General features: G+C 38.1%; 1 protein-coding gene across 5 annotated transcripts in view; it reads right to left on the bottom strand.

Moving 5' to 3' along the window:
* LOC119656742 (protein-tyrosine sulfotransferase) overlaps positions 1 to 12,823 on the bottom strand; it is a 212,541-nt gene that overhangs the window by 58,081 nt on the left and 141,637 nt on the right. For all 5 annotated transcript variants that reach the window (XM_038063298.1, XM_038063296.1, XM_038063299.1 and 2 more), the window contains 2 exons: positions 3,688 to 4,303; positions 2,849 to 2,979 (listed from right to left, as the gene is read on the bottom strand). In XM_038063298.1, the coding sequence (XP_037919226.1) occupies positions 2,849 to 2,979; positions 3,688 to 3,834 (278 nt within the window). In that variant the 5' untranslated portion in view covers positions 3,835 to 4,303. The remainder of the gene's footprint in view (positions 1 to 2,848; positions 2,980 to 3,687; positions 4,304 to 12,823) is intronic.

The following is a 12,823-nucleotide window of genomic DNA, read 5'->3' as shown; positions in this document are numbered from 1 at the left end:
CATGACAGGCGAAAACATCTGTTCAGTTAGGGAGCTTTTAGAGGAAAAATTGGCGCCTCACCGTCGACGAAGTTGCTTTAGTCACGGGTGTAAACATTCCGTCATCAGAGATGGATTCTCAAGGGTCTTAGCATAACGGGTTACTCGGCTTCTTTCTCCTGATAAAAAAAACGCCCATTTGAATATTTGCTAGACTATTAGCCCGTTTGTTGTCCGGATGGCTCAAGTGATTAGAGCGCTGGGTTGTCGTAACGGAAGGTCGCGGTTCAAATTTCACTGCTGGCAGAGATTTATTATCGTGACTGGATGTCGGACAGAAGTTGACTCAGACTGTGTGAGAATCCCAGGATATTATATTATATTATATATATTATATATATATATTACGGGAGCTACAACCACCCGGTCGAGACGCCAAATTTCTTTCATTTCTCGAACCAGTGGCTCATCGTTCACCTTCTTCTCCGCGTATTTCCTTTCGATGTTGCTATTATGGGGGAAAGCAGCATCAATAATATACGCGGAGCAACCTGTCCTGTCGACAAACAGTACGTCAGACTTGCCAGAGGTTCTTAGTACGCTGAACCAACCCATGCGATGAAAACTGAGTTCACTACTACAGGCTTACATGTGAGCCTCATAAAGGAAAGTCTAGATGTCTTCATATAATAGTAGCGATGAAAACAAGTCGGGAAACCGGAAGCTTTCTTACATAAAGACATTTGAGTGTCCATTTGCTCTATTAGTACGTAGCACGTAATATATGCATATATTATATAAGAGTATTCACTTTCGGGTGATATTGACATTCATAGTCATGAACTTATGAAGAAACGACAACTTTGACCTATTATAACTCTATTAATAATAGTGCGATTTACACCAAACTTGGTACGACCATGATCTATGTTATAGCCTGCATTACTGCATTTCGTTGTAGTAGGATGAACTTAAGGATAGTTTTGCTGCCAACTACAAACAATTATACTAATATACTATTATTAACTTTATTTGAAGGGATATCGGTATGGAAGGTATTTCGGAGTCTAGGTACTATATAGTTGCAGCCTCCTCATTTTTTTCTGATTTTTGGGATGGGTGATTTCTGAGAATGGGTGCGTTAAATAAATGATCAATTTCTAGCCCCCGCACTCCCCACCTTTCCAACAAAGCTCAAAACTAAGACCAGCTTCGGAAAGTACTAACCGAGACCTTTCATTTGATACCCCGCATGCCTATATATAAAAAAAAATTCACACACCCTTTTTGCATGTATGGGGACCCCTCCCCCTTAAATTCCATATGAAAGGAGCGTTCACAGTTCCCACCTTTCCTCCAAATTTAGTGTCAATCGTTATAACCGTCTGCGTGTGACGAACAGACAGACAGACAAACAATAAACCGATTTTAAAAAGGTTTGGTTTTATCCAAAACCTTAAAAAGGACATAACATGCAACGATGCAAATAACTATTATAAAAAGCAAAGAGTTATTATTCTCACTATTACACCCCAATGATAAAATCAAAATGCAATGCCCAGCCTGCCGATTGAAGAGGTTTGAAAGATCCTTTTCAAGTTATAAGCAACAGCGATTCAATGGCCAAGTTGCCATGGATTCGTTATAAATGTTGAATATATGCTTGCCTATGTGATGTCCTGCTGCTGCAGGCTTGCACAGCAACTGATGGACAATTTTCTTGAAAGAAAGGAAGAAAAAAACCTGTGTGGATGTCTCTTGTTACGCTAAAGAGACAAATAAGTTTTCATTTATTAACGCATTGTCTGTAGATCATTTATTATTAGCTTCAATCTTCACTTTTATTTTTGACGATTCTCCAGCATGATACCACTATACCAGAGAACCTAAACAATATTGAAAAAAGTCGAAAACTGGAAGGTCCATGTACCAGGAATGAAAGGTAATGTGTATTTCTTGTGCAAGTATATTGGAGTGCGCAACTATTCCATTTGTACGTAGCCCGTAATATATATATATGCATTGAACATGTCAAAATTCTCGCTTTAGTGTGATATTAGTATTTAATGTTTTGGATCACAGTAAATTTACACAAAAGAGATTACTTTGAGCTAGCGCAACTTTGTCAGCAATATTGAGATTTTGATCATGCTTTATACTATAGTCTATATTACTACATTCTTTATGACTCTAGGATAAACCCAAGCGCGGTTTCTGATCAATTTCCCATAAACATAGAAACATTGACTATTAACATAATTTGAGTAGATGTCAGTATGGAGTATATTTTCAGATCTGGACAACATACAGATGCAGCTTTCCAGATGTTCCGGTTGGGAATTTCTAAGAATGGGTCCGTGAAAAAAAATGATCACTTTATAGCCGTCGCATTTTCGCTTTTCCAACAAATGTCAAAACTAAGACCAGCTTAGGAAAGTACTAATCCTTTCATTTGATACCCCCCCCCCCCACATAACCAAATTCAGTGAAAAAAATACCCCCCCCCCTCAATCGGCGCAGCCGCTTTTGATAAAAGTGCGTGTGTGACAGACAGACAGATATTGGACCAATTTTAATAAGGTTTCGTTCTACACAAAACCCTAGAAACGTCAGTTGGAGGCAAAACTAATCACATTTATAACGAAAACACTATTCATCATTCAAATAACGAAAATCTTGATAATCTGAGTTGATTTGATTCAACATCTTTTTGCAACTCGGCAACACAATATTCAATGCATTATGTTGAGATAAAAATACAATATTTTACAAAATTGAAATGAATTTTCATTTTTTAAATCCTACGCCGTTCCTGAATATATTCTGCACTATCTGAGGTATGAAATTTACATTTTAAAGGAAAAATTACCTGACATCAGGATGAGCATCTAACATAGCCCTCATTAATGTTGTTCCGGACCTAGGAACTCCCCCGATGAATATTAATGGCATCGCTCGATTATAGGGGTATACTTTCTTATCATTACCGACTACAAATTTCTGAAACAAAAGAAAAAAAGTCTAAAGTTGAATTCACAAAACAAGAACTTCGAATTTAAATTCAAATTGAACCCTTCCTCAATGACTTCCTTACAATAACTCCTAAAGAGACCAAATTATTCAAGATCTGCTGAAGAGTTTTTGAAAATGGAGTCCAAATCGGAGTTTATTAGTTGAAGTATACAACTTTCAGAAATAATTCTCTTTTCCTGGCTTCTTTCGCAACAACTTATATAATCTACGAATCTCTACGAGGAACCTGTTCTATTTAAGCAAATCAAATCTCATAACAATAGTTTCACTGCTTTCTATCATTTTGGCGAAAAGTATAAAGAATCAAATAACAACCACTTTGACTGTGGAGAAGCCAATTTTACGAAAATCTTTCCTTTAAAAAAGATTATATTTTAATAAGATCTAATGAGCTTTCAAATGTCCAAAAGCTATCCCAAGAAATATAGGGAATTTTCCATCTACCCTCGCATTGGAATTTGCATTTGAAAATATTCAATTCATAATCGGCTTTTCCCGATTTTAGGTTCCTTGTAAATTGTTCGTGAGCAAATTATCGAAAAGTCGACTTCGGTTCTATCGTTTTGGCCTTTTGATATAAATTGGGTCAACGGAAAAGAAAACTTCCGGAAATGAAAAAAACAGAAAAGGTAGCAACACAAAAAATAGAAAACTTTAGGGAGAAAATTCGATTACCTCATCCCTTATCATTGCTGACACTTGTTCATCCCGAAAAAGACACGTCGGACGCAATTCGGTGAATTTGAGAAAAAACATGATTACTACAAACACCCCAAGCACCACCCAAAGGGTAGTCTTTCTAGTTCGGTGCGGAAGTCTCATTTTATCGTTAGCACAAGTTGCCTTCGTCGACGTCGTTGTTGCTGCTATCGTCCTTGTTGTTGTGGTTATCCTTACTAGCTCCTCTATCGCAGAAAAGCCCTTCGTTTTCTTGTCCGCCACTTTCGTTTGTCGTCGTGTAGGTGTGAAAGAATATTTTCTTGACGACAATCAACCCACTACAATCAGGACACGAACGAAAGTCTTAAGACAGTCTTCTTTTATTGATCCGAAAAATTCTAAAAATGGAATTTTCGCACAACACCGATCCCCGCCTCCTCTACTTGTTGCGAAGGAGCTGCTCTAGACTGTCTATTCTTTCAATGGTTCACGGGACATGAGCACTTTTGGAAGAGGGGGGAATAGGTCGACGAGGCGATAGAATGCAACCTTTTGACACCACCTTGCCCCTTTACTACTCGTAACTATGCTAAAGTTGTTTCTGTGCCGTTGCTTCTTGTTATCTTGTCATCTGAAATGAAATAAAGGAGAAATGTATTAAAAAGTTATTCGAATCGAATCAACAACTGGGTGGCAAAGGAAATGGTTATCGCAACTTCAGCTTTGGAATTTCAATAATCTAATGCTAATTATGGTATCTAATTTAATTGCGTGTCAATTGTCTATGCGAATAAAACTCATTGCGAAAGAAGGGAAATAGAATAGGATCGCGAAGTCAATTATCTGATAGGAAATCGAAATAAAATCTATGCATTTGACATTTGTTTCAGTGAATTGCAATCGTTTAATTTGCAATCGATGCAGATTAATGAAGAACTCGTATAAATGGAGTTACCCGTCAAAATTTCTTGTAACAAAAAACTTTTAAGCCTTGATTATCAAACGAAGATATATCTTTTGGCTACATTTTACAAAATATTTGCCTTATTAGGGGCCCATAGTGAATCCGTGGTAATTAATCAATATTGGTGTTTCGGCAATTATTATTAAAATTAACAGTATCCGTTTCCATTAAATATTAAATGAATACATACGGTTTTTACCAGAGATGTTAATTGAGAAAAGTCAAAGAGAAATTTTCCGTTATTGGCTAAAATTTATTTTATTAAGGGTACACTGTATTTCGGGAACCAGCTGGAGGGAAACTTCTTTAAATACGTGGTTTAGAGTTTTCAATTTTCACAGGTCAAGAAAAATAGACACACCCTTATATAATGCGAGTGGCTGATAAGCAATTTCTAATCATAATAAACAAAAAATGAAAGATTCCAGTGAAAATTGAGGTTGCCATATAAAAAGGTGAAACATTGAGAATTATATAAAAGTGGTTTAGTGTCACATTTTCGACTGTTCGTAAAATTTACCGAAAATTGAACGATTTTGACTTTCTGAGGAGTATGGCCAAAAGCACGGAAAGCGAGCAAAGATTCAATAAGACAAATACCTCAAAGTACAGAAAAATTTATATAAACAAATTGATGGCAATGCCTTTTTATAAATCAGTTCTATTTATTCGAAATGTGTCTACATTTTTGACCGCTCAGTATTCGCAAATTGAATCAGTGTACAGTTCAAAAACTATGAGCCGGGAAACCGAAAGCTGGACCGTTCAGATATGTATTGCAATATTAATTTTCGCATGCTACTGATATTCAAAATCTTAGAATTTGCACTAAAGCGGTAATTTTTACCTACCACAACTATGTTAGTAACAGTGCGATTTCCACCAAACTTGGTAGGGTCATGCCTTATATTATGCCCTAAAATACTGCGGTCAAAGGATAGCATAGGTCCCAGGGCGAAACGTGAATTGGTACCCACGGTGGAGTATAAAACCTGGGAAACACCTGCTGAACCAACATCAACAGCGCTACTACCAAACCCTATTTCCACCTTCACGTGGTGATCACTGGGAGCTCTTTCTTAATGAAAATCTGCAGACGGAAAACGCCCCTAAAACCGCGAAAAATTCTAGTGGTCGTCTAGGTCGGGGGTTGGATAGGGCTGATAACCCCCCATGGAAAACCCAAGTTACAAAGCCACAAAAGGAGCCTCGCACAGGATACAATTCAAAACGACGAACCTGGCAACGAAAACGATATAACGATTTGCGCATTTCCTGTACAGATCGGATGTTGCTAAGCACCTAGTCAATACCCTGTCCCAATATAAGGCTGATTTAACAGCGTTGCAAGAAATGCGCTTACATAGGGATACCAATGATAACGGACTGCGAATTATTCAGTCAGCAATACCGCACGAAATGGTTGTTGGAAGTACTTGGTACCGCGGAAAGCGGTCCACAAACATTTGTGACCCTCTCCAGATGGGACGAATTTCAACCAAATTGACCATGTGCTGATTGAACGCTGCCACCTCTCAGCCTTAATGACTGTCAGAACATACAGGGGGCCAATATAGACTCGGATTACTATCTCGTTGGCATAGTCCTCTGTGATTGAATTACAGCACCACCTCTGACAATCAAGTGAGAGTGAATACTGAAGCCATCCACAACAATCCCTCCGTAACACCTATATGGGCGAAATCGACGCCGCAATAACCACAGTCAACAGATGTCCTGGAGATGAAGCATCAACAAATGATTTTCACAACCACCTGAGGAGCGTTAGCATTGATATGGCCACAAAAATACTTGGCCCCAGCTGCAAGAAAATTCCGAACGGCTGGTTTGACGATGAATGTAAGCTAGCAACGGAACGGAAGAATGCTGCATACCGAATTGTTCCATTCTCAAAGAACGCGGGCGCGTGCCCGAGATCTACCAAGAACTCCGTCGAATGAAGCATCGACTTCACAGACGGAAAAAGGAGGCCTAAGAGAACCAAAAGGTCTATGAACTAGAAAAGTACAGAGAGCAACCGCACCAGGCACGCAAGTTTTACCAGCAAGTCAACAGGATGCAGCCTTATACACTTCGATGCTCATCCTGCCGAGACGAAAAGGGAAATCTAGTTTCCGACAGAATGGGAATATTGAACCAAAATATCGGCGAGTTGGAGGTTCTGCCAAGTGAAGACGACCGACAAATACTGCTACCACCAAGCATAGAAGAAACAGTCCGGGCAATCCATCGGCTTAAAAACCATAAGCCACCGGGGCCTGATGGAACTAGAGCCGAATTGATTAAATATGGAGGCGACCAACTAAACGAAGCGGTTCGTCAACTGATGCTCAAGGTGTGCGAATCAATGCCTGACGACTGGCAACGAGGCATTATCTGTTCAATAATTAAAAACGGGAATATCATCCAGTGCAGCAAATATAGAGATATCACATCTCTGAGTACCATCTATAAGATATTCTCCTCTATCTTGCTAGGCCGGATAACCCATACGCTCAGAAGATCATTGGCCCAAACCAAAGAGGCTTCACTCCAGGCAAATCAGCAATAGAGCAGATTTTCTCTCTGCGACAACCCGAGATGTACAATCTACTATCATCCATATCGAGCAGGCGGCGCGAGATCTCGGGCTGCACATTAATGAAGGCAAGACAAAGTACATGGTGGCAACGTCAGCGCCAAAAATCAAAGAATGAACAACATCGAATTGCACTGGTCAAACGAAAACATCTTTATTGTTTTCGAGACTACTTGAGGAGACTACAACTTTTAGACCGTTGAAAATTTCTCCTATCTAAGGTCGAAAATCACAACCGCTAACAGCTAAGACGATGAAATCCACGCACGGTTGTTGGCTGCCAACAGAGCCCATTTCAGCTTACTATAGGGTCAAAGCTCTTACTGGACAAGACTATGATCTTGCTAGCAAAAAATTTGCGAACTTTGCGTGAAAAAAGTAACCACTTTTCACCATTCCCCCCTCCCGTCCTCCCTCCATGTAATGTCAGAACTGACACCAGTTTTGAAAAGTACTAATCGAAATCTTTCATTTGATACTCCACGTGGCTATATTTGGTTTAAAGAAAAATGTACACCTCCTTTTGCATGTAGGGCAACCTCCTTAAATTGAAGATAGAATGATGTAACTGAACGTTCATAGTTCCCACCTTTCCAATAAATTTGGGGTCAACCGGTATAACCGTTTCTCACAGACAAGCAACCGATTTTAATAAATTTCTGTTTTACACAGAACCTTGAAAAGGAAGAATTGAACCAAAAGAGAAAACGCATAAAACAAATTAGAAGAATCAAATTGAAATTATATCCGCTTCAATGAATTGCGGAAACATCCAGAGAAATGAATGAAGAAGTATAATCAAACACCATGAACCTTGATGATTGGCTCAGAAGAGAAAGTCAACAAACTAATTGTCGCCTGTTAATTGCCTCTGGAAACAAACCATTAAATTATCAATTGTGTAATTATTTCTGTGTTGATAGTGACAAATTTCCTTTTTATGATTCAAATCTTTGAATGTAGCATTTAACAACATGTTTTAGGGGAGTCTACTCGAAAGGAAATTTCTTTCATATATAATATTAACCTATACATATTTAACCTATACATATTTTGCCAAACGAGGAAATGTAAAATATTACAAAAATGGTGAACATCTGTTTTATTTATAAAAAGATGATTATGTGCCGACAAGCAATCTAGAATAGTCATTAACGGATTGCCTCGGGATAGCTATCTGCGTTAGCATTCACGTTTGAGCTGTATAGCTTCTTTTGAGAGGAGCCATATCCAAAAATTGGTCAACAAATCGATTCTCTCTATTTTGGTTCTGAAAAAAATCTCCTTATTTATTATATAAATAAAAGAACCTAAAATTACATACAAAGGTTCCAAATTTAATATTTTCTTCGAAAAAAAGGCCGAAAAAGAGTTTGCTTTACCACTTTCACAGAACATTGTAAGGTCAACGTCGATAAAAATAGCGCAAATCTTGAAAACATTCAGATCTGAATCGGCACCTGAAATGAACCACTAAAGAAATCAGTTAATAAATATGTCATGTTTTGACGAATTAAGTCGATAACAGAATGACTCAGAAACCGAAAACTCGAATAATTTCTGAGAATGGCTTCTGTTTCTAACTTCCCTACTCTCCCGCTTTGCAACTAATGCCGAAAGAATTTCCATTTAATATTCCACATGGATAGACACGCTGAGAGAAATATATACATCCCTCATTACTAGTATGAAGACCCTCCTTAATCCTCCTTAACCCTCCTCCCTGAAACGCAACATATAACGTTGTCAGTCCCTGCATACATACGAAATTCTGTTGGCACTTTCGGTCACGCTGCTCCCAGGGCAGAGGTGAGGCAGCATCTGATGAGTTGCCTCTGCCCTGGACAAAACCGTCAGTCATTTTTTTTTTGATTTTTTGATTTTTAATGCTTGGGGTGTTATGCTCCAAACTAGGGATCCATGGGCTAGAAAACGTGGGAGTAAGTTGCTCCTCATTTAGTCCGGTCCACCATCAAGTGGATGTGGACTTAGGATCCCGCATATCCTAAACAACTACCTAGCTTTAGCCTTAGTCTAGCTTAGACTAAAACAACTGGCGTTTTAGTCCAATATAATTCGCAACCTTGTGTTTTTGCGATGATAAAAGGGAGCGTCTGATAAGTTCCCTCTGCCCTGGACGAAACCGTCAGTCATTTTTTTTTTGATTTTTTGATAAAATTGTTGCTTTTCACTAAGGACAAAAAAATATTTATTTCCGAAAGAAACACTTATCTTTTGATTGATGCTATGGGAAATGAACAAGCTCAGAGCGTTAGACCGCAAACACCTTTCAGTAAAAGCCACAACTCTCTTTATCAGAAGATAGACAATCACCCACGAAACGCCACGTCATAAAGCGAACACAAAAAATCAACCTATTGAGGTAAGCGGTCGGAAGGAATGAAATGAAGCTCTCCTTACTGCGAACTCCCCTAAATTCATCCTAAAATACAGTAAGATGTACTTTAATAGGAAGCATAATACTGGGAAGTTTGGTGGAAATCCTACTATTATTAACGAAGTTATAGTGGGTCAAAGTTGCCCTTTTCGCATCAAATTACTACTATTCATGAGGCAAATTGTCACTAGAACATCGAATTCGATGTGCTGCTCTTCAAAAGAAAGGAACAATGCATCGTGACTAATACTTTCAATGTTTTAGATAAACCTGTCACGTGACGATCAAAAGTAAAAACAATTAACAAAGTCCTCAACTCCTCACTTGCTAATTATTCAGTAACTTGAGACCAACATATTCGAAGTTTCATTTATAAACAAAATATGAGAAATCCCAAGTAATTTTTCGATGTCCACTATAAAATGTTATTTTAATCCAATAAAAAAATCATCATATTGTGGACTAAAAAAGAACCTTCGAAAGAACTTTCAAGGAAGAAAACTTTAAATAGACTTCATCTGTTGTTGTTTGTTAGGAAGTTTGCTAGGATCCAGTATTCCAATGCTTAATTTTCATATGAATAAGGTTACGACGCCACATAACATATTTCATGTATTTTAAAAGGAAAAAACTATAAAAATGTGCTTATTATTGCGAAAGATATGTCTTATTTTTCTTATCAATAGAAAACAAAGTAATTCAAATCACAAAATTCGAAAATGATGATGTTATTTACAATTTTTAGGGGGATATTTGGACGTGAAAATGGGAGGAGATTTTCTCATTTGTAGAGAAAGAGAAGTGCTACGAACTTTAGTTAGAAACGGATGATCTAAGGCAGTTACGTTAGAGATTGAAATATTCCTTCTGCAGGTATTGTAGTCTTTTTCCTCCCAATTTTTACAAGCCGATAAAAAGCGTTTAAAAATCCACTGTTCACTGAGGTATCCCACTCCCAACTTATTTCCATTATTTATTCTTCCAGAACATAAACTCAGAATAAACGTGATCCACTCTGTCCCTCCTACCTACCGCGCCATTCCCAGCTTCTCTACTTTTCCTTAAATTTCATTAAGTTTGGAAATTCCGAAATAATGAAACGCAGTAAAATTAAAAGGCACCTTCTTCCACAACTCCCCTCAGACACTCCTTCCGCTTTTTCCCAGCATATTCGACAGGCATTACAGACCGAGAAAAAACAGCTCAAACCATGCCTTCAAAACTTGATGGAATTTTGTTTACCAGAATCTATGCTAGTAGTACATTGCATTTTACTTTCATCTCTGCACTAAGGGTGAATTTTACACGTCCCCCTCTGCGCCAAGGGCGTATTTATACACTTTTATTTGACGTCATAAAAACTTGCTTTGTACTGATTACATTCTCTCTGGTTCTTTCTTAAGATACTTAACAATGCGACACAAGGTAGGTTGCGGATGGTGTCGCTGATGATGTCGACTGAGCATCGAAAGGAACTCTAATAACTTCCACACAACTTTATAAAGAAATATGAAGAAAGTTTAGCGCATTCACAATGTTATTAAAAAAAGTTTTCTTGTTCGTAGCTAAAGGGGGCCAAACAATACCAAACGAGCAAGGCGACCATTACCAAAGGAAATTATGACATACCTACGTACACATTAGACGACATAGCAGAATGAAGAAAGCACAAGACTTTAATGTAATTAGTTGGAAAATGTGAATATATGCATATTCCGTGTACGTTTTTTTTCCTAAAGCGCTAGGGGGAGTTCAATTTCAGTTCTGTGTTTATGAAAATGATGGAAATGAAATGAAAACATCATTAGGTATTCAGGCATTTTTATGCTTTGACGTCCCTTGTTAATAAAATATAATATAATTAAAAAGGAAAAGTGAAGGTAGGGGCCCTACTGGGAAATTGATGTGGTCATGTTTTGCTAAATTGCTGTAATGGGGCAATTAGGCGTGTAATTATCGTTTATTTTGGACGAAAATGAAAAGTGTCGAAGCGATAGAGGATCTGTGATTTATATCAACAAATTAATAGATGGCTGACGGAAAATGTACATGGCGTGAGTTGGATTTAATGTATATTAGTGGGGCAGTGACAGACAGGAAACAAACGCTTATAAGAAACCTGCTGGTTACTGCATTCATTGTAACAATAAGTGACTAATGTTCATATTTTAATAATAATTTTTTACCATAAAAAAGCGCAATCCTTTCTTGTTTAAAAAAAAATAAATAGCTATTCTCTCATCTTTCTTTCTGGGGAATAATATTTGACGAATGCTCAGCCGAGCCTTATTCAAACACATGCCTTTGTTGTCAGTTTCAGCTCCCTCTAGGACATCCCGAGAAGCTTACACTACTGCTCTGTACCTCAGCATTGAAGTTTAATGCACGAACTATCTACTTTAACTATCCCTTTTGGTCAGCACGTCTTTGATCCGACTGAAAATCGTGATAAGCTATTCGTCATCGTGGTTAAAGAACCTTAGATGCGATATATAATATTGAAATAATCATTATTTAGTGCAGCGTCTGCTCTATTCACCACCGTAATGGTAAATTTCATTTGCCAAGGCAAGTATCCGAATTGGAGCAACATTAAAGCTTCAAGTTCCTTACAATTATTGGTCTGCTTGGTCTGGTTTCACGAATCCCATCATCCGACGGGTAGATAACTTGACAAACGCCAGAGATCATCTATATTCGCTTATCTATTGTTCAAAATAACTTTTCCCGATCAAAAAGTGATTGGTGCTAAAGTTGGACGCCAAAAACAAGCGAAGGCACACGACCATTTAGTAACCTGGATCTAGATGGTAAGTTAATGAGACTGAAAAACCTGTCAACACTGTTATCATGGATCACACAATCGTTCTTTCCCATCACAACTCATAACACGGTACTATCCCACCTCCGCATCCAGAGCATCTATCACGTTCACATAGCTAGTTTCAGGACGCCTCGCCTCGACTGTACTATTGACATGTTTCCCTGGACGAGAGTGTGGCGATCAATATGTTATTTGAAATTAGTTCCCAGGTAATGAGAGCGCCCCTTGCAGATGATGTGATCATGGGTCCGATACCAGATTCATAATTTCTCCCGAAAGGATTTCGAGAGTACAATAGCGTAGTGCCACAAGAGACAGGAAAACACTTTGCATAAAGTCACCATTTCTTTTCGTTCAACCAAGAAT

Source organism: Hermetia illucens, chromosome 5 (assembly GCF_905115235.1).
Source record: "Hermetia illucens chromosome 5, iHerIll2.2.curated.20191125, whole genome shotgun sequence".
Classification (NCBI taxonomy): Eukaryota; Metazoa; Arthropoda; class Insecta; order Diptera; family Stratiomyidae; genus Hermetia; species Hermetia illucens.
This window is presented reverse-complemented; position numbering and strand designations above follow the sequence as displayed.